Source organism: Haliaeetus leucocephalus, unplaced genomic scaffold (genome assembly GCF_000737465.1).
Source record: "Haliaeetus leucocephalus isolate CR32 unplaced genomic scaffold, Haliaeetus_leucocephalus-4.0 Scaffold195, whole genome shotgun sequence".
Classification (NCBI taxonomy): Eukaryota; Metazoa; Chordata; class Aves; order Accipitriformes; family Accipitridae; genus Haliaeetus; species Haliaeetus leucocephalus.
In genome coordinates, this window is record NW_010972631.1 from 9,271,663 (window position 1) to 9,294,714 (window position 23,052).

A 23,052-nucleotide genomic window follows, 5' to 3' on the forward strand; every position below is an offset into this window, starting at 1 on the left:
TCGCTCTCACAGCAAATGGAAACACGGCAAACGTATCTACTGCTTCAGGATGAGAATGGGGCCACCCCTGCACCCTGGCAGGTCCCCTCCTGCAGCTCTGGGCCCCCCCTGTATGGAAGCTGATAAACTAAGCGAGCTCCCGCACTTTTTCACCCCTGAGCCGCCTTCACCCCTCACAGAAACCCAGCGCAGCCGTCCGTGCTCCGGAACAAGGCTCCAAACCTATCCCCCCGCCGCCTCGGGCCCTCCTGCAGACTCCTTCGCACCTGACCTGCCTGCAGCCCTCACAGCAAATTAAAGACTGAGGCGGGCGTCAGCACCCTGAAGGCGAGCCTCTCCCGCTCCCCGTGCCGCCAAATCCAGGCTACGAGCTCCCCTCAGCTCCAGCGAAGCCCAACTCCGAGACTCCCTCCCCCGGGGCCGCCCTCACACCGGCCGTCAGCGCCTTCCCGCTCTGAGGCGAGGCTTCTCCCCCGACCACGGTCCCGCGTCTGCCGCCACCCGCGAAAACCTCTCCGGGTGCGTGCGAAACGCTGACAAAAAGGCTGCGCAGCTGCCGGGCGCCTTTAGGACGTGACGTAGGGAAACATTTTAGGTACTTTTACGGAGAAAAGCGACGACCAAAAAAGAAACTGAAAGTGCTTGATACCTCTTGGCGCATCTTTTCTCTTTCCCCAAACCCCCTTTTTTCCTCTCCCGCTGCCCGGTAAGGAGGAGTCCCCGCGGACCGAGCGCTGCCCTGCCGGGGAAGGGGAAGGACAAGGACGAACGGACGGACGGACGGACAGACAAACCCCGCGCGGGAGCCGCCAACTAAAGCGAAACCTGTCCCCGGCGCATGACGTCTCGCCCCGGCAGTTGTTGGGGTCGGTCTCCATGGCGGCGCGGCGCCCGCCCCCGTTAAAAATCCCCGCCTCGGCGGGGCGGGGACGCTGCTGCTGACGGGAGCCAAGATGGCGGCGGCCGCCTCGGAGCTGCTGACGGGATGGTGCCTCTTCGGCCTGGCGCTGCTGGTGAGAGGCGGCTCTGCCCCGGGCGCGCACCCCTGCCCTCCCGTTCCTTTCCTTTCTCTGTGGGGCCGGCGGGATCCCCGCCTTCCCCTCCGCTAGCCGGGGCCGGCTGCTCCTTCCCCCTCGGTTCCCCTTCGCTGTTCCAGCTCTCGGTTCCCGCCTGGCGAGGCCTGTGCCTCACCGCCCCTCCGCTCCGGCAGCCAGCGCTTCCCGCAGCTCCCGGCCGGTGCCTCGGCGGCGGTGCCGGGCACGGCAGAGCCCAGGGCCGAGGGCGCGGGGCTGTCTTGCCTCCCTTGCCTTGTGTTTTAGCCCGTTTCGCGTGTGAGCGCTGCTCTTGTTGCTCTTGCCGAGGGGACAAAGGGCGCGTTGGGCGCGGTGGGTGTAACGCTGATGTGTAGGGCTCAGGTGGGAAGAGGGTCGGCGCTGCGCCGGTCATCGTTACCAAGGTGCAGGGTCTGACTTCAGCTTTCTGGCAGCCTTACTGTGCAACTGTCTTTCCCTGTGTATTTCAGGCTATTCTGATCTTCTGCTGGGTTTACGTGCGCAAGTATCAGAGTCGGCGGGAAAGCGAAGTGATTTCTACCATAACAGCTATCTTTGCGTTGGCAGTTGCTCTTATCTCATCAGCGCTCCTGCCAGTGGACATCTTTTTGGTTTCGTATATGAAAAATCCAAATGGCACGTTTAAGGTATGTACTCTTAAAAATGTTAATTGCCTCTTCAAAAGAAGCACTTGTGTTGAAAGAGGATGCTCTTAGCTTGTCTAAGTGTTTAAAACCAGTGCTAATACCTGTTCTAGTGCCGGAGTTTTTTGGAAAGCTGAGAACTAGTACTGTGAATACAACACTGAGCTCTGTGTGTTACTTTAACTGGATTTCAGTTCTCATTTCTATTATTTTTGATGTTCTACTGATTTCCAAAGTCTCATTCCTTTTATTGTGCTAAAAGGAGTGTGTATACCATCCTGAAGGTATAAATGAATCTCTTAAATGTTGCTTTTTAGTACATCATAATGGGGCATAGCAGAATGGAATTTGTTGCCATGTTGTTCAGAAACAGACTGTATTGCCCATTTGTAGTGTAAGATTATTTTGCTTGTCTTTTTTTGCCAGCATTCTCTTATTCTGGTATTGAAACATTAAGACTTACAAAGATTTATAGTGTTAATCTACCTATAATGTAGAGCCTGAGTTAATATCCATTTTTTTAAAGAGGGGAAGCTGGTAAAACCCTTGGGGTAGGGAAATACAGTAGTATCTCTTCCTCACTGATACTGCCTTAACTGAACTACTGTTTTTATAAACTTAAACTGGAGGGGGGTTGCTGTGCAAAATGAGCTCTTAATGAGATGAGTACTCACTGTAGCCTGCCCTAAGCATTACTTGAGTAAGAGTTCTTATCAATGCTTAAAGCATTGGCCTTTTTAATTTTCAAGGAGGGCTCTTGAGGGTAGTGACCCATTGTTGTTGTGAGGACACTACCATTGACAACAGGTTAAACTGGAGCATATTAATAATTTGAGTAACAGCTTAGTTTGGTGTGGAGCATACCTGGATCTATAACAAAAGATATGATCCTGAAACAAATGAGGGAGTGGGCAGAGGGTAAATGCCTGTGCACTAGATAGACTCAAAGCCTATATTCCCTTCCTGCCCTACTTCCAGAGGAAAACCTAGGTCCTGCCAGACTCTTGATAACACTTCAGAACTAGCTTGCAGCCAATGCAGGGGCTTTTGGCTGGTGCTCGTGTAAATGCAAGTCATAAGAAGCCTTTAGAATTGAGCTGTGATGTGATTTTTTTTTGTCATGTTTATCCCTCAGTGATAATACAGGATAAATTAACGTATTGTTCAATGTTACTGTTAAAAGTTTGTATCTTCAGACCTTGTTTGTTCAGAATTAGAATACATCTAGAAGATGGAAGAGACCTTTCATGTGTCACAATACTAGCAGTTCCATGAGAATAATACTGAGTATTAAGAAATATATTGAGCCTGACTAGCTAGAGAAATAAGAATGATGTAACTAGCTCCAGCTGAAAAACGCACATCTCCAGGGGACTAAGCAGAATTTCCTGTTGCAAAGGAGACCTGTTTTGTTAATGTATGCTTTCTCTGATTTGAGAAACCTGTGAGGAGAACAGAAGGCGAAATGTTTTCATGCAGTTGCTACAGTCTTGTTTAAGGAAATGTGATGAATAGAAGCAAAGTTACTGTACTTAAAATACTGTTTTTCTTGAGCTAGATTTCTTTGTTAATGGCCACATACTGTGATATGATGGGGTGGGTAGATTTGTTTAGAAACTGTACCTGAAAGCAAGCTTTCATGCTTGTGGTAAAGCTTCTGTTTCTTTAAAGTACCCTTTTGCCTATGTTTCTGAGGCTTCTTGGTCCTGCTTAGTTCCTAATGTTTGTAGGTGCTGCTGATGGCCTGTTGAAACCAAATTGCTCTGTGCTGCCTTACAGAAGAATTCTTCCTTTTAAGGCTCGGCTGAACGAGTTTCTAGCTTTGCAGCAATAACATGAGATCTTCTGATATTACTACACTTGATCCAACACAAGTGTTGAAATTGTGATACAGAAATATCAATGTGGCCATCCTGATAAAGTTGAGTGGATCTGGGTCCCTTGGAACATACAAACCTATATGTAGACACACAGCTTTATTGATTTGATAATTTCAGTTTAGGAGTAATGGCAAGTTAGGAGGTTGACAGCATCTTACTGTGAGATCTTGAGTTGTTAAACCTTTTAACAGTCTCCTGAGTAACATGTGCTTCTTTTCTGCTACTGCTTCAGAAGTAGGACAGACTGGATTGGGTTCACAATATTTCCAAGAGACCACTGCCCTTCCTCTGGAGCATTTTTTCAAACCCAGCGCCTCCAAGGCCCTCTCTCTGATGCTGTGGTCTGAAGGACTATGACTGGCAAGGATCCTTTGTTTTGGATGGCCAGAGTGAGTTAAGTCTTCACTAGATTGCTCTTAGTGAATTTTTGAGGCAGATCCAGGTAGCAGATATGGATAATACTGTCTGTAGATAAATCATTAGTTCATCAAAAAACATTCCACTGGATGATTTCAGAGCTTATGCCAAAAGAGTAGTGGCAGTTATCCAGATGCTAGGTAAACTAATTTTTTTTCTGTACATACTTTTCTCCTCTACCTCCCAACTGTAATTCCCAGTATCAGTGTTAGAGAGATGAGAAAGTCAAGGATGCTCAACTTATAAGGAAGAGGTACTATATGTGGACTTTCAGTTAATTTTTAATGCATCTGACCCTACTGTCAACCTGTAGATATTCTTGAGGTTTTTCTGTGAACAAACTAGAAAACTCGGGGAGAAGCTTGTGATACTAATAGCAGAGGTTAAATTGAAGGCATAGTCTGATGTTCCAAGGTGTCTTCCTTGACAAGGGACATGCGCTATTCCTTGGTCAGTCTGTGTTAACCTTGAGGTTTTGTCCATTTCAACAAGACTGTTCAACTTAACATACTGTTTATACATCTTCCAATTAAGATGAGTTCCTCTTTACTGTAAACAAGTAGCTTGTGGCATTTGGGACCTGTTGGTGTCTTTCACCATCTTTAGTGAGACTTATCAAATATTACCTTAAAGCATTTATTGTGAGTGAACTAAGCAATTTTGGTATTAGAAGGTTTTGCACAGTAACTGTGTAGTCCTTTAGGAAAGGAGCAGTGGTCCATGGATTTGGGTGGTCATTATTCCAATGTACAATAGAATTCATTGCAACACTGCTTTTTCTGGAGGCTGAGAACTTTGATTCATAGTGTTGTTAAGTAGGAAAGCAGGCTTTTGGTTCTAGTATTAATCAAAAGAACTTGAGTATTACCTTGTAAGTGAAGTCCTGATAATATTCACCAGCACCACTTTTATCTTGAAAGTTTTGGCTGTTCGCATTGACAGTGCTTTAGTTTGTGCAATGGACCTCAAGTATATCTAGTTGGATCTGATCTGTTTGATCTGAAAACTTGTTTGATTTATAACAAGCACTTAGGAACAGAAAACTTCGCCCTAGCTTGAAGACTTAAGATTACTGCTGGAACCCTGACCTACAAGTCTCATAAATATTTAAAACATAGTTGATGCTGTCTTGCAGCAGGAAGACTGCTTGAAACAAGGATGTTATCATCACTGTGCTGTCTTTTTTTTATTATTCTGTTGTTGATGCAGCAGAAGGGAGGGGATGAGAACTTCTCTTTTTGAAACATACGGATTCTTGCTACAATATGAAGTCAAAAGCCGGTTGCATTTCTTTCAGTCTCCTTAGACTGAACACCTCACAAACCTTGGGTCTGTCTGAGCTGTTAAAAGCCAATTGTCTCCTTAATGATTCAGGGAGTAGCATCTGTTTAATGGGAGATCTTTTCTGCAGACCATTCTATTAAGATTTTTTGCATCCTGGGGGAAACTCATTATGTAGCTGCTCAGAATACAGAACCACTAGACATGTCAGGTTTTTTATTCTACAAAGGTGTTGGCTGAGAAATCATTATCAACTGAGACCATGCTTCCTGTCCTCAGTAGGAATTACTACTTGTGAAGTAACAATACTTGGCCGAAATATTAATGGTAGCCAGATGTGGCCGAGATGTATGTTTCTGGATGTTACTCTCCATCTGGCAGTCAAAATCCTGGTTGTGTCCCATTTTGGAAGTGGCAAGCTGGAAGATCTGAGACCTGGTTATGAAATTTCTTTATATCTAACCATGCTATGACCCTTTTTCCAGTCTTTGGTATTGTATCTTCATTTTATTAGGTAAGCTTTGGGAGAGGTTAATCTGCAGAATGATGGCTTCATTTACATTTGATGAAACATCACAGGTACTGAAATCTGGAATGTTACACCACTTTAAGCTTTATTAAGGTACATTTGCGGAGAATGGGAGCTCTCTTCAGTGGATACTCAAGACATTCTTGCAGGGTCCAGCAGTGACAGAAATGTCCCCTTTAACAGGTACAAAAGAATGAAATTCATGGCCATTCCCTCACCAAAAAGTGGGGAAGGTCAAAAATGTCAGATTAGCTTGTATTGCTTTTGTTTGGGAAAGTTATCTGCACAGTTTGAATAGTACTGTTCTGTTGAAAATATGTTAACAGAAGTCACTAACCGGACACAGTTGCTGGGAGGAGGAAGACTCTGCTCAATGATTACTGGGGGAAGCAAGTGTTCTTCATAATTAATTTTCTATGAATGTAATTATTAATCTTTTGAGGGAGTTTTGCTTTGGCTTTAGCATTTAGGTGAACTGAAAGTGTCTTAAACTGCCTTTTTTATATCCTTATTTACATAGCAACATTTTACTAATAAATTTATTTTTTACGCTTCTAGGTGTGTTTAAATTTCCTGAATCCTTCAACATGGCTTGTGTTCAGGAATACCTAAGAATAATAGCTTAATGCAGGCCATCATAGTTGTTGCATGTATCCTAGCAATTTGTTGATTCCCTTACCTGTCAATACAAGCATTGTTACAGGTTTTTTAAAGGTGATATGATGTATGATTGCTAAACTGCATGGAACAGAATGAAGTACAGCAGAACGGTGTAGATGTTAACAGAATTTGTGGTCACGCTTTCACGTTTTAAACTGCTGTTGAAGGCAGCAATGAATTCGCACCTTCCTAATCTATTGTGCTTCTAATGTGTTTGCTGTATATATTGTAAGCTTGGGCCATAGTGGGTGGAGAAGAAGACAGACTAAATCTAGAGGCTGTCCAGATGAGTTCTCAACTGACTCCTGGATGTCCAGTAAATTCATATACCTATCAACTTGATATATCAGCACTGCTGTTGAGGTAGCAGTGCTTCTCACTTTTGACAAGACAGTGCTGCTGTCACTAGCTTTTGAAACGGGTCAGATGAACTGGTTATTGCTTTTGAGTTGCTGATGACACATGCATATGGATAATTTGCCAGTAAGAATAGGGATTTTTACCTCCTTCGGTTGTGTGAATGTGGGGCTTCCGCAGCTGACAGAAAGCTGGCATAATAGATATGGCATACTATTAAATTGGCTTGCATTACAGATTCTTCGTGTGCAGAGTACTGTGAAGTTTGTAAGTTCAGGCACATGTACGCAATGTTGAAATGCACACATCTTTGTCTTTACATCTTTTCATGTAAGATGATATCTCAATATTTTAATATGCTGTAATGTAAGTTTCCTAGTATATTACTCTGGTCCTGTGCACAACTTAATTTGAGCAAAAAAATGAAAAGCAATTACAGTGTTTTTAAGTTCTACATCTGTATCCTGTTATAAATCATATGTTATTAATGCTTTTCTGGAGTTGTAGGAGAAGCAGGTTTTTGGCAGTTCAGCCCTGTTGTATTTCAATTACTAGCTCTTCCTGTGAAGTGCTGTGTCACTTAAACTTCAAGTCATACTGTTGCTTTTCTTGCTCATTTTTGGTTGGTGTGGGCTTTGAATGTCTCTGTTGCTCATAGGAGAGACCTTTTTCAAATACTTACTTGGAAGTAAATAGTGCCACCTGTTCAGTTCAGTCTTGCTTTTCCCTTAGGCATAATTAAAGCAATGCATATCCTTAATTTTTAACACTAGGCAATTTAAACCCTTTAATATTCTGTGTATGTATTCTTATTATGATCTAATTCTTTTGTGGTGTATTTTCATTCAAATGCCTAGAAATTTTTCAGTTGAAATGCTGTTGGGCTTGAGCCTGACAGTCTTCAAAGATTAGGCTTACTGTGTACCTGACAGATACTTAACTTAAGGTGTTTCTTCTGTCCCTTTTGCTAAAATATTTTTCGTCCTTTCTTTTTGCTGATTAGATGACAAAATGCTTGTATACTTTTCTACTCAAATTCCAGTTGGATGATAATCTAATTTATTTCGGACAGTGAACTTTAAAAAGTGGACTACTGGAAGTCTTAATATATTAACAGGAAGGAAGGTGGTGCTCATTTTTCTGAGATAATAGAAAAATGAAGAGTTTATTTTATGTCATCAAGCCCATATTCCATGACAGTTTAGGCAGTTCTGAGAGAACTGGTAAAGCAAGTGTTGAAGTTCTTTAAGTCTTATCATGTGCAGTCTTTAAGGAGTATGCTCACTTGCAGTTTTCCCATGCTTTGTATTAGTGCATGCATCTTCACAACAACTGAAAGGGCTTGAGCTTACTAGTTTGAAAAGAGCCTACACATAGAAATTAAAAGGAGCTTTGACAGTACTGGATCTTTTCTTTTCTCACCAATTCAGTTATGTTGCTGTGTCTCCAAAATCGCTAGCTTTTGAAGAATTTTGCTTCCAGAAAACTTTCTTGATCTTGACTACATGTAAATTAGATCCCACAAGACTTGAATGATTCTGGAATATGTTTAAGCTGTACAGGCAGGCTTGTACCTCTGGATTCAGTCCCTGAGTTTGGCTGGCAAAGATGATGTTACAAAATGTTTAGCTTTCTTAAACCAATAGTTCTTCCTGAGGAGAAGAAAAAAGGGATGGGGGCAAGAACTGGACTTAAGCCTTCCGGCTGGGTGCAGTTACCAATGTAGCTAGAGCTGTATTTTCACTTCCAGCCTCTGAATGGTTCCCCAGACTATGTAATGCAGTTCTGAAAAAGATCAACTTCTGCTCTTGTTCAAATAAGGGATATCAATGCTGTTACATTTGGGGAGTTGTATGATCTAAATCCTAACATGTATGGATGGGTGTCCCACAGTTCTGTGGTAAGATTTGAGATATATTACTCTACAAATTTCGATTAAGAATTATGGCATCTTGATCAGCATGTGGCTTTTTGGATAGGAACCTCAGGAAACCAGTCTGCCCTTTGGTGTTATGTAAAGAGCTTCAGTGCTTAGGCCAGAAACTCAAGACTGGCATACAGTTAGTGTCTAAGCTCTGCTACTCTGCATAGTATCAAGTAATCCTATAACTTTTTTCTAATACCTGATTTAGGGTACTGTTTTCTGAAGCTAATTTGAATATTCTTGTAATTCAAGTTGTGGTCAAACTAAAAAGTAAAGGATCATACTTCTGAAAAAGGAGGTGATGGCTTAAACTGGGTGGATAACTAATAAAAGTGTGTAAGCTGCAACTGAGCATAATAAAAAGCTATTTGCCACTCTTACGTACTGTTGCATCTGTGTATATAAATTTTAGTCATAGCTATTCTGTGATAGAAAAGCTGTGTGCATTGTGTGCACTGTGTACTGTGTCCAGCTCTGTGGCCCACAGTGCAAGGAAGACATAGAGCTGTTAGAACAGGGCTACAAGAATGGTCAGAGGGCTGGAGCACCTCTCCTGTGCAGAAAGGCAGAGAGAGTTGGGGTTCTTCAGCCTGGAGCAGAGAAGGCTCCAGGGAGACCTTATAGCAGCCTGTCAATGTACAAAGAGGGCTTATAATAGAGATGGAGAAACACTTTTGGTCAGGGCCTGTGACGACAGGACAAGGGGCAACAGTTTTAAACTGGAAGAGGGTAGATTTAGGTTGGACATAAAGAAGAAATTTCCTTATGGTGAGGGTGGTGAGGCACTAGAACAGGTTGCGCAGAGGTGTTGTGGATGCCCCATCCCTGGAGGTGTTCAAGGCCAGGTTGGATGGGGCTTTGAGCAACCTGGTCTAATGAAAGATGTCCCTGTCCATGGCAGGAGGGTTGGAACTAGATGATCTTTGAAGGTCCCTTCCAACCCAAACCATTCTATGATGATATTAAGAGATCTGTTACCAAGATACTGTGGGAATTGGCACAACACACTTGAGAGTTGGCAAAACTACTCTTTTATGTTCTTTCTGGTCTATAAAATCTTTCCTTTGTGAAACTGTCCTGTGCTTATTCCTGTATGCCCAGTCATTTGCACCTTTGCTAGCACTCTGCAGCTAGTAATTTTTTTGTAAGTAGTACTTTTTATATCTCTCTATGTATTTGTGTTTTTTAATTAGTGATTCTCTTGTAGTGTTGCCAAATATAGTAGTAACTGTAGGAAGTGAAGTGCTGTAGAGATTCTCGAAGAATATGGGTGTTTATGTACTAGTCATAGCTAGATCTAGATGCTTGAAAAATAGATGTTTGATACTTTAGAAAGGGCCATCTGTACAGAATTAATTTTTCTTCCTAATTCAAAGTCCTGACAAAGCAAACTCTGCTTATGAAATTTGACTCTGCCCTTTCTATTGAGTTACATCTAGAAACATTTTTATCTTGATTATCTGACTTTTCTTTCTAGAAGGTGTTCCCAAACTCTAGTTTGTGGTGCCATTTCTGTGACTGAAATTCAGTAATGTGGATATCGGCCTCAACTGGGATTTTGGGGCTGCTCTTTAGTAATTCCCAGTGTCAACCTTGCTGATAAAAAAAACTAGAGCTTTTTTGATTGAGAGATATTGACTTCAGTTGACTTGATTGGGTCCCTCCATTAATGCTTTGCACATGCATATTTTCTGAGGAGTTGCGAAGCAGATTTAAATGTGTTGATTATAAAATTAAATCCAATGCATCCAACTACAGGGCTGGGCAACTTGTACAGCTTAGTTGTCTGTGTAGTCAAACAAACAACATTTTCATAAAAATAGGTATTTGGAGTGCCACTTAAATACTAAGTACAGAACAAAATTAAGTTGTTAGCTGCTAAAAATGATAGTCACTAATAATTTTGGTTCAGTTGTGCACTGACAATATAATGTATGATAACTAAAGATTCTTAATCTGAAAAAAGAACTTTGAGGCTAACAGCCAAAGTGAGTATAAGCAGCAGGGATACTACTGTAGTGTCTGTCCCCTGAAATGCAGCACATTTCTTAATTGTCTTTGTTAGGTGAATTAGCTCTAACTTAAATTCCAACGCTTCAGGGGCAAACTGGGTGCTTAATGCTTTTCTTTAGGCACTTGATGAGAGCAGTTTTTTCAGTTCTATAAGAATGCTATTGAATGAAGTGTTCTTTTGTTTCATTTGATGTTAAATGCTTATATTTTTTATTACTAGGACTGGGCTGATGCTAATGTTTCAAGACAAATTGAAGATACTGTACTTTATGGATACTACAGTAAGTATTTTTAACTTCTAAATTTTTTTCAATTAATAGGACCTTTAAGTGAAGGCATGAAGTTTTTAAGAGTCATACTGGATTGTCCATTTTTGTTTGAACGTTAGTCTTACATTTAGTGCCCTTCAGTGAGTTTTTTTATGTTCAAGAACCCCCTAAAAATGCAAATACACTGAAGGCCAATCCATGAAAAGGCTAATGGCTTCTGCCATATAATCTACTGTTAACCTGTTCCCTGTGTGTTTATTTAGAGATCCATTAATGGAAACACCTGGTTTTGCTGTAATTTTTATGGCACTTAACACATGCAACAGTGTGAAACTTGCCTACTGTGTATAAAGTGTATGCAACTGGGAGTGTAACACTTGTTTTAAGTGTTCAGATTCAGCAACTATCATATTCAAAGTAAGAGCTACTGTAAAGGAGCATAAAGGAGTTGATTCAAGAGTGGCATGCCTAAACAAAACTGAAGCAAAAAATTAATTGAAATCAAATCTAATAAATAACTGTTCATCAAACCTAAACCTATGTGTAGTTTTAGATCCGTTTTAGTTGTCCTTATGGAAAGTTCTATGGCTAATGCATGTGTGCGAGAGGTAGCTATAGAAGAGTGATGCTTATCACAGTTTGAGTGAAATGCCTGCCACAGTCAGTGATACGAACTCAGAGGTAGTTGCCTGCTTTTGGTCATATGTCCTAAGACTTGAAGGTTTTTTCTCTTGGAAGACTATGGATTGGTTCTTTTGAACATGTTTTTTTAGATCAGGAAATAATTGGTTCTAAATAATAGACTCTTTTTTTTTTTTAAGTTACAGAACGCTTATTGCCTGCCAGTGATAGTGACAGAAACTAGAATGTGCAGTTTCATGCTAAGTGAAGCCTAAAGCCAAAAGTAGTAAGAAACTTCTGTTTTAAAAAAAACCTATTGTCTGGAAAGTTCCATCTTCCACAGAGATTCTTCACTATAGAATAGTGGAATTGCTTTGTATTTGCTTTCTATTCTTGTTCGGTTGCTAACTAAGGTCTTGTTTAACAGCCCAAGCATTTCACAACTCTTAATGTGGAATGGTCTTCAGACTCTTCTGAGGACCACTTCATAGATTTGTGAGACTGGATGTATTTCCATAAAAAGTTTTGGGCTAACTGAGTCTAATTTTTAAAGCAAGATGTCCCCTGGTAAATCCTGAACTAATTTTTGGAATAGATTTGAGCCTAAACCTGAAAAACTGCTTTTGTTTTTAGCCTATCTGGACAGGTCTACATGAAATACTGTAGGACTAATGTTTTATTTCATAGCATATCCTCCAGATGGTGGTAGATTTAAAGATGGTTTTAGAAGTATTTTTCTTACGTGATCTTAATTTGAGGAATAAATGCAAATTTTTATAACTAGAGCTACATTGAACTGAACAATAATAGGTAACTTATTTTTTAGAAGTCTCTATCATTCCTATATAAAACCCACAACTTAATGCCTCTCTCTGCATGAGCAGAACTGAAATCTCCTTTTGTACTTAAGGACATGAATACCAGTACTTTCTTATCTCTTCTGAAAAATGCAGTGATAACTATATAATCTTACTTGTCTGCTGTAGCTCTATTGGCAACTTATAGTATGAATAATTGGTGCACTTAAGTCGCTGTCCTTCAATCCAAGTCACTTCTAATTGTAGCAAGAATTTCAAAGATGTGGTTTAACTGGTGTTTCAGAATATTAAGGATTATTTTACTACCTGTATTGCAATTTACTGAGAAAGCTGTCACTAAATGTAGAAAAGCTTTTTTTTTTCCTTACAAAGTCATTAGTCCCCATGAGCAATGTTCTGTGTCTCATACCCAGCTGGTTTCTTGGCTAGACTGATAAAAAAGTAGGATGGCTTTGTACTGGTAGAATGATAAATGAGGTAACTTTCAGAATGAAGCTTGAAATAATTGTATTTTGAAGTGGGACTTCAATAGCCTAAAAGCTTTACTTGGGAAACCAGTCTACTGATTGCTTTGAAGCCATAGTGGCTTAGTGTGTTAATTCTCATAAAACCAACTGTAGTAGAATGTGTCTGCCAGTACTTGAGTGATTGAAGAATGATCAGCAGTTGGCAGATGCTCTAAAACAGCATGTCAGCTTGTGTTTGGAAGGAAAGCCCTTTTCAGAAAGGGTTATAGTTGGAAACTGTCCAAAGGCAGTTTCCTCTGTACCACAGAGAATCAGGCTGAAACAATTGACAGTAGCCTGGAACTGTGTTCTGTAGCTCTTTCCCTAGTAAGTAAATCCTACCTGTTGGAGTCAGCTTGATGTTCAGTGTCCTGTGGTAAAGTTTTGCGAATGGTGCAAGGATGCCATCAGTAGATCCCAGTCTTTCTCTGAGGTATACTGAGGTCTCTTGACCTGCATATGTTAAGTGTCTCCCAAGTATAGTGTGGCAAGGACTGTCTGCTAAATTCTATGGGGATCTCTTAGGGTGTGCTTTAAAGTCTGTGCTAAACTCCTGATTTCCCATTTCTTTTTTCTTAAATAGAAGTATTTTCTTAAGTCAGCAATAGTTATTGTATGGTGGTTCCTAGGTTATAAAAGTTCTTGAGTAAGAATTTATCCAATTGGTGTAACTTGGATGATTTTTGCGTGGAGTTTTGTCTGCTTATTAAGTGTTTGATACTGAGTCATTGACAGAAAGACTTGGGTTTCTAGAAATCAGGTGCAAGTCAAATGTGGCTACATGTTTTCAGTGTCTGCCCTTATAAGACATGCTAAATACTGTGGAAGACGTGCATAGCTGTACTTGACAAATACTGTGGAGTTACCTCTATAGAAACACTCTCCTACTAAGTGTGACTGTTTTGGTGTTTTTTGAGCTGTGGTGTACCAGAACATAAATTGAAAGTCTGTTATAGTATTGACAGTTACTGTGGTGAATTGCTTTAACTGTCCTGCTTCAAACAAGTGTCTTCTGATGACTTGAAATTCACTACTGTTCTATATACCTTACCTTTCACTGGGGAAAACAAGATGTCTGGTTTTGCAGTCTTGATAAAAAATTGTTTTAAGAAATTTTTAGATGTGAGAATAATGTATTTGGGAAGAAACACTCATCTAAAGTTTTCTGAAGTAGCTTGTGTCTCCTCAGCAGGAGAATTGAGGGAGTATATAACAAAGCATTGTTTTAAACAGCTTAGTAGCCTTGATGTTATGCAAGGCACCAGTGTATGATAGCATCTGGAAGAGCAGAAGTTTTGTGTGATGGAAGAGACTAATGATCATATAAGATTCTTGAGCCTCCTGTAGTCTCTCAAGGGGATTTGAGGGACTGTATTGATCTTGGATGCTCTGCTTGAAATCTTCCCAGTTCTTGAAGATATTTTGGTTCCTTCTACCTACTGCATTTTGCTGTTCTTTATTGTTCCTAGTGTTGTTCCTAGTTGCCCTTGCGTACTACTAGGAGAAAAAAAAAAACAAGTCAAAACATACTGGAGGGACCATTGCTATAATTTACTTGAGGACTGCTACCAGGTAGAACTTTCTCATAGTTAAGGTGCCTTTGTATTGGTACGGTGCAAACCAGCAGAAAATGAGTCATTTTGACTTGAGATAAGAATTGTTCTGAGAAACATCTTTAAAACAAACCTTACCAAGGAATTCTTGCTGAAGATTGCTTAGACTCTGTGGCAGGAACCATTGTTGTACTGGCTATACAGTGAAGCACTTTCCAGTGGTAGTGCTTCAAGCTTCTGAATCAACTGAGAAAAATGTTTTGAAACAAAAGTTGTACTTTTGAACCAGAGAAAAGAGCAGTCCCTGATTTAAAACTAAAGTCTATAGAATTGCAATAATGAAAGCTGAGACAGTCTGTCATGTCACAAGGGAGTTAGGGGGAAGGGAATATCTTTGTCACCTGGTTGACTGGCTGTTTACTGCTTCAAGACCTTTGAGTTTGAAGGTTAGCTTTCCAGGGAATAAACAGCCTTTTTAATGGGCAGAACAGGCAATTAGATGCTTGTCTTTGGGTAACTAACTTGCGTGAGCTGATGAAAGGTGCTGCTCTTCCTTTTTCCTAAGTTCTGAAAAATAAAATTCAAAAACCAGATGATCAGTTTCCTGTCTTGTTGATAGGAACTTTGTCAAATCTTTTAAAGTTTCCTTTGTAGTATAATAGGAAGAACAGTGTTTTACTACGTTAACTATGTGAGCTATAAATTTAATTTTCAATTCTAACTAAAAAAATTCTACCAGGCAGTTTTAAGACTTCACCTGATGGACGAACAAAAAGGTCTGTCTTGGAATCATTTTACTTGGAAAAAGCAAATGCAAAGCTGCTTTTAAGTTTGTTTGGGTCGTGTCCGTATGGCCCCCCCTGCCCCACCTCGTATTACAGACCTATAAAATTACTATGGTAACAAGGTTTTTCAATAGAGCAAATAGCAGACCTGTTGCAGCAGTAAGTGTAAGTTGGAGTTTATGCTACTACATGTAAATAAAGTTACCCTCAAGTAGTAATATTGAATTTTCTCTTGAAATTCATTGGAAGCCTGTAACTTCTAGAGAGCACATTTAGGGTGAACTTAAGGACTTAACTGCCAGCAGAGCATTTGTGATGGGTGGAATATTCTAGAATGAGTCTCATGCTGAATCTTGTTGTGTGCGCAGATCCTGTCTCAGAGTTGATACAGAGCTATTAGAGCTTAAGGTTTTTCATACAAAACATCTGTTACAAGTCAGCATTGGCTGAGAAGGTCAGTTCTTTTAGTAAAGCATAAATTTGAAGGAATTGTGACTATTTAATGGCTTCAAATAATGGTTGTGGGACAGAAAACTGCAGCTGAAGTTGATTGTTCCTCATTTTAGTTGTAGGTGACTACCTGGCAGGCTTGCAAACTGCCTGAAGGTATTGGTCTGTACTTGGGGATTTCCCAAGGTCTTCAGTGAAGAACCCCCAAGGAGAACTGTTATAGCTCTACAGGTCTGCTGACTTCTACAACTGAGTTGGTAGAAACAAAGCTTTAGGTGCACCTGTAGTTAACTTGGCTCAATTTTTATAGTCAATAGCCTAAATAGTGAGAGGTATCACTTATGTATTAAAGCTAGATGCTGTCTTGAAATGGAAGTGCACTATTTGTGCTAGAAGGGGTCCTGTTTCCAGCAGCATGCTAGTGTGCTTTTTGCCCCCTGTGCCTGAGCCATTCTTGGCATTTGGTGGATACTTGTGGTGTGCTAACCCAAATTTCAACATTGGTAGAAATTCACTTTGACTTGAAGTGCTGAGGTTGGAAAGGGACCTCTGGAGATAATCTAGTTCAATAAACTCCCTATTCACTGCAGCTCACTTATGCCACTCTCCAGCTGGATTCTGAATATCTCCACGAATGTAGATTCTATGTGTCTGAGTAGCCTGTTCTAGTTTCTGACTGCAGGTAGAATAAAAGTTTTTGTTTGAATGGAAATATTTCACTTCTGCTTATTCCCTTTTTATCCTTTCCCTGGACACCAAGAAGTCTGCTGGAGTCTTCAGTTCCACAAAAGTATTTATACACAAGGGTAAGATCCCTCCCAAAGCCGCCTTTTCTCCAGGTTGTGAACAGTCCTAGCTCTCTCAGATGCTCAAGCCCTTAATCATTGTTTCTTTTCTGGGCTCTCCAGTATGTGTGTCTCTTGTACTGGGGAGCCCAGAACTGGACATGGCACTCCAGTTCTGATGTGCTGGTGAGACCACATTGAGTCAAGGGGAATAATTACTTTCCTTCATCTGGTGGTGACACTCTTCCTAATGCAGCCTGAGGTGCTGTTGGCCGCCCATGCTGCAAGATTGCTAGATCTGTGGCTCTTCGCCAGTGTGGTGAGTTAAGGTGACCCAGCACAAGGTCTAGCAAACTTGGGAGCTGGTGCAAAGAAGAGTTTTTAATATGACAGGTGGATGGTGGAGAAGGGGAAGTGGGACCCCTCCTTGGATCAGATATGACTTGCCTCTTAATGCTCACTGAGGAAGGCATTTTGACATCTAACTGCTGTGGTCAAGTAAATAAGATTCTGGTTTTTCTTTTGTTATTGGTGTGGAATGCTGATGTGCTTTTATGGTCTGCTGCTCAGGTGCTTATGGTTAGAAGTAAATAGTCACATGTGACTATTCTACGTACACTTACGCAGTCTTGAACTTGCAGGTAAAAACCATGTATTTAATCTTTAACTTGGAAACACTATCTAGTTCTGTAGTGTGGCTTTTGCCCATGCCTTAAGAGTCAAGAAAGGATCATGGGGTACAGGAGACTTGAAGCTAGAAGCAACTCCTGTGCTATACTTCACATGCTGAGTTTCAACTTGATGGATTTTCTTTAGCTAAAGACCAAGCCAAATGTAGTCAAGAAGAGTCTGACCTAATCACATTTCTTAGATGAGGGTGAAAATTGAAAGCTTTTCCACAGAAATAACTGACAGAGCAAGATCTGATGAGCATCTTCAATATCCAGTTAAACTTAGTACTGCTCTAAGTATACTGTAGTTGCCTATCAGTGCAACAGCATCAGCCTTGCTGCTAGCTTTTTGATGTCATTTGCCTGCTTGAAATGGACTCATTTTGAGTAGGAGAAGGGAATAGGCCAGCATGCTCCAGTGATGGCTGTCTGGGGAAGTCCTAAAGGCTGAAACTGCAGAAAGTGACCAGGCTTGCATGCTTTCTCTGAGTATCTCTTCCTTTTCCCACCATAGAGAGAACAGTACTGGGCTTGATGAACCATTGGTCTGACTCCTCTTTTGCGTTCTGCACTGATTTCTACAAGATTGTTATGTTTTTTTTCCAAACTTGTATTGAATGGGAGCATGTTTTATTAGGAAAGGCTTGCAGAACTATACCTTATTGGATTCTTCCACTAGTTTAATAGCCAGTACAGTCTTTTTTTAAGAAGGTGTAGGGCTTGAGCTCATGGAGTTCTATGAAAAGCATTAATTTTATATGATCTGAAATGAGACTAAAATATGGGAATCAATCTCTTTGACACACTTCTATAGCTAGTGTGGGACTGGCTAGGTAGGTATTTCCTGTAGCTTGTTAATCAGCTCTTAGGTAAATTTTAATTAGTTTAGCAGTATTATCTGAAACTAACTCTTTTACCTTATATTGCTAATGTGAGAATAAATATGCTTTTGGTCAGATGTGTCTTGGCTTTTCAAAATAAAGACCAGAAGCTACCTCTTGCTCTCTTCAAGAAGCTGAGTGGCATTTTCTAACACCTGACTGACTTTACTTTCCTTCAGAGTTGATTTTGGCTACTTGGATAACTTCTGAAAAAACTCAGTTGCTACCAAGTAAGCTTTTAGTGAGTTGAAACATTTTGGTTTGATAGTTAAGGGTAGAGTATACAAAAGGAAGTGGGTAATATTTAGTTTCAAGTTACTAAGGAGTTGGCTTGACATAAGAGGGCTTAGTGGGATCTTTAAAAGGTTCAATCCTCCTTTGTGCCCTGCTTTACTCCATTTTCCAGAGGATTCAACACTCTACTATATTGGGTTGTAAAAAATCTAGGCTAAACAATTCCCTGTTGTTTTCCTGCTGACATGACATTGTTAAACCAGTATAGACTTTTTTCTTAATTTGATAAATGCCTGGCAAGAACTTGAGGATTGGAGACCACTGGCAAGAACTTGGGTTTTGGCTTACCTATGACTTCATGGAAAGTACAGTTATTTAACCTTTTGGTAAGGCCAATGTGGATAGTCATTTGCTTTGTTTACCCTGACAATGAAGAGAACCTTAGAGTTGATAAATTCAAAGTTATGAAACCTAGGGAGGATGTCAAGGACTTCATGCAATATTCTACTTAGAGCTGCTTAGACTTGCATCTAAACTTGATTTAAGTACTCCAGAATGCAAACAATATCCTAAACATAGTTATCCTGCAGGCCCTGGGATGTGGAAAAGGGAATGAGTTTAAAGAAATTGGAATAGAATTGTTGGTAACAATGCTTAGTTCAATAGAATTTAATTCTTCCTGAATGAAAATACCTTTTTCTGATGTGTCTTTGATCTGGTTTTACACAAATTCTTTGCGTATTGCAATGTATTATTGAAATGATGGGTTTGGGCAACTAGTATAGTCATCTTTCTGATTGCCTTTACATATCAGATCTGACTTCCACAGTAAAAATACTTAAATTCAGCCACTTACTTGGCACACAAACTCCTCTAGGTATTTACATGGTCATGGTATTGAACTGTTAGAACTTCTGAAAGGGTTTTGTTTTATAGAATTGCCTCTGACTTCAGCTTTACTGAAGTGGTGTAAGCTTGCTAATTCACCACTTGAGTTGAGAGGCATTACTTAGCCTGGAAGCTTTGAACAGATGACTTAATAAGATAGGTTTCCAAAACTTTTTGACAAATTAGTTGCCAAACACTTGTGACAGTCCTTTAAAAACTGAATGCAGTGATGTTAATAGCAGTATGTGAAAATAATAGTTTTGGTAGTCTTTCTTGGACAGAGTTGAAACTCTGCTTACTTATTATATGCTGTTCAGATGCTTGTGCTCTGATTGGCTTTTTCAAAACCTGGTGAAGGCTGGACAAACTATACATCTATTCAACAGCCTCAATCCAGTTAAATAACACAATTTAGCAAAAAGGTTCAGTTAGTAAGTGTAGATGATTGTCAATAGCCATTGAGAGTAGTCCTCTGCTAATATACTGTCACAGATCAGTAAAACTTAGAAAACTGGATGTTAGTATGAAGAATTACAGGAAAGTGTCAGGAGACAGTATGTTTTACTGTCATATTAGAAAACCATAAATCCTTTCCTTTTTAGAAACTATGTAAAACAAATTTAAGATACAGATTAGCTATGTATTCAGTAATTGAACACCAATGGCTTAAATACAAAAAACCCCAGGTTTAGTTTCAGAAGCCTGAGCTGTTTTCACTGCAGCGACAGCATTTAGGTAGTACCAATATTTGACTGGTGTAGTGGTAAGTGGTAGCCTTATTTCACACAGTTCATAGCTGTTCTCTTGAATTTGAGTATCCCTTCCTTTATCCCCTTAGTAGAAACATGGATCAGTCCCTTATCTAAATGAGTGTACCTCATAAGTAAGGTATGCTGAAGTTAATACAGCAAAACTTGGAAGTGAGGATGTTTTCTGTGCTTGCAGTGACCTCTATGGGCTGATTATTCTGATCTTTGTTTAATGATGCATATAACTTGCCTAATTTACTGGCACAGTGCAGTGCAGATTTTGGACTAATCTAAAAACCTAGATTTTTACATTAGAGGCTTGACTTTTGAAAGCATTCACAATATTGAAGCAGTTTGAGTACCACTGTGGTAGAAGGTTGAAGAATGCTACATTTCAGAGTTTGAAGTTTTAAGGTGTCTTAGAGCCCTGAATTTTATGCTCTTGGCAAATGTGAGAAAGCTTATGAACTAACCAAGAACAACTTCTGTTTGTTGCACTACCATATTAACTCAGCACTCTAAACAGTAGATACCTCTAACATCTTGAAATATTTTTCTGAAGAATGAATTCTGTTTAGAAATCACTTCTCATTCATGCTTAGGTTATAGGTGTTGATACTTTATTTGGCTTCTGCACCACCTTCAGTAACAGTACTGAGGTAGATTTCTTTGAAGCACATGGATATTCTAAGGAGTGCACTAGCCAAGATAGGAGCCCACAAGCTTAAGTTAGGGATGATTATATTGATTAGTGGTGGGAAAGCACTAATTAGTTATGCAAAATGAGGCAAAGATTAAAAATAGCCAAAGATCACATGATTTGTGTGGTCCTGGATATCTTTACTTAACCACTCAAAGGTGTGATTTTGTGCTTGCACAAGCAGTCTTGGTTGTGTGGTATTTGTAACATTGAGGGCTTTGTTAACTATTCTAGGCTACCTTTCCTGTGGAGTGCAAATACTGTAACATACTGCATGATAGTTTTTAGTTTCCTAATAGACTTCTGAAATGTTCATAGTATAAGATATTTTGAAATATTGAAAGATTTTGCTAAATAGTGATGTCTGAAAAAGTATGTAACTTCTTATAATAGAGAGCTGAAGATTTAAACTTTAAATTCTTGGTCTGAAATTGGTCTTCTCCCTTCATATCACTGGCTAATTAGTCCAATTGATTTTGACTAGCTTTCTTAGTGTCTTCAAACTTGCCAGTTAGTATTTGTGAAGACTTATGTGTTCATTTAACCCTTCACTTAGGTTCAACTAGCTGATTTAAAGTCTCTTAAGATCACCTGTGCATCAAAGTAATATGACAGTGTGACTGTTTTGATTTAGTGGCTACTCAGATAATGTCTGTTGCAATCTCCAATTAGTCTTTCCTTTAAAAAAGGCATGTTAAGCAAGGATACTATATTGCTCCGGCTTGTTCTATTTTTTGATTTGATGTCATCAGTAACAGAACCATGCCTTCCCTCTATAATGTACTTTAATAGTAGAACATCCCCTGAGAATGGAGTCCAGTAATCAAAATAGCTTTAATTTTCTTATTTTTTGTATATGTTTTCTATGAACAGCTTCTGTTATTAGGTGGCATAGCTTGCTTTTATTCACTATCCTCCATGCTACCTCTTCCCTCATGTGCTACTCCTGTATATCGCCTGCATGCAGATGATTACTTTTAGTCTTTGTATCCTGGCTGAATTGAAGGTGGATCTGAAATCCTTAGTCTGAAAGCGTTAATTCTGTAAATCTTTTGGAGTTCATAAAATAGTAATAGTTCATATGCTGGCTAGTAAATTTTATCAGCTTTTCAATGCTTGAAATTAGTAAGAGGTAAAATGAGAGTAAACTAATGTTTGATTCTTTCCTTTGGATTACTATGCAGTGAATGAAGTGCCAATGTAACTTTGCCTCTTCACTTAAATTCTTTCTCCTAGCTTTGTACTCCATCATACTGTTCTGCGTCTTTCTGTGGATTCCCTTTGTCTATTTCTATTATGAGGAGAAGGAAGAAGATGATGGAAACACATGCTCAGTAAGTTCACTCTAGCAAATGCACCGAGCAGTGAAAAGACAAGTGAATACAGGCAAAAATGAAAGCAAGAATGATTGTCTAACTTGAATATTACAATGTTAATAGCATTTCTAAGTCTGTTACTACAGTTCCTTTAAAATACTGAGGCAGCTCTTAATAACACTGTCTGACGTAGTCTACTCTAAGCACTGTGTTCTCACATGAAATGAAACTTTAGTGAGATAAGTAATTAACATCTGTATTGCCATGAATTCTTTAAGCTTCCTACAAATTCCTTTGAGCCTGATTTCATATACAGGAAGTTAAAACTTCTTACATGAGATTTTCTTAGAATAGAAAACATGTATGAACTGGTTGAAAGTAGAGAAGAAGATTATACTGATTCTGAGATAGACACTACATTGGAGTACCATTCTTCTTGTAGCATTTGCATTTTTCTTGAAGTAGACACTAGTAACTTACCTGAAGCTAGCATTGGGTTATTTCTGTAATGCACTGAAGATTGTTTGACATGCATGACATTCCAGGAAATATAATAAATGCATGCCAGGAAGCTACTAACTTTTCAAATGAAAATGCTGTTCTTAAAGAATCTTTTAGTCATTGATGATGATCGTTTTCCCCTCTGTTCAATTGTAACCATAACATGAGAAAAAAGACTTCTAATCATAGCCATAATATAAAGCATTGGTAATAAGAATTTTCTTTGAGTGTATTTGCACTGAATGAATGTACCCTGGCTTCTGGCCACAGCTACTCAAGTGCATAGTTTATGATGGAAACATAATTCCATGTCATTGTTCATAGTTCTCAAGCTATGAAACTCTTCAACAGTGTATACTTCTGACTTGTAACTAAAGCTACTCATGTTTTTCTGTGGAGGTCCCTTTGTTATCCGAAGTATGCTTTGCCATAACTTGTTGCACAAATCCCTTTGGATTTATTTTATGTTAATTTGTTAACTTTCTCTTTAATATACAGCAGGTTAAAACTGCACTCAAATATACTTTGGGATTCATCACAATTTGTGCAGTTCTTCTCTTAATTGGGT

General features: G+C 39.5%; 1 protein-coding gene across 1 annotated transcript in view; it reads left to right on the forward strand.

Annotated features, from left to right (window-relative positions):
• Nucleotides 1–859: 859 nt before the first annotated feature.
• Nucleotides 860–23,052, forward strand: part of LMBRD1 (LMBR1 domain containing 1) — an 82,309-nt gene continuing 60,116 nt past the window's right edge. Inside the window, exons 1-5 of the mRNA XM_010565794.1 lie at nucleotides 860–1,013; nucleotides 1,523–1,699; nucleotides 10,978–11,038; nucleotides 21,904–22,001; nucleotides 22,983–23,050. Coding sequence (XP_010564096.1) covers nucleotides 954–1,013; nucleotides 1,523–1,699; nucleotides 10,978–11,038; nucleotides 21,904–22,001; nucleotides 22,983–23,050 — 464 coding nt within the window. The 5' untranslated portion in view covers nucleotides 860–953. The remainder of the gene's footprint in view (nucleotides 1,014–1,522; nucleotides 1,700–10,977; nucleotides 11,039–21,903; nucleotides 22,002–22,982; nucleotides 23,051–23,052) is intronic.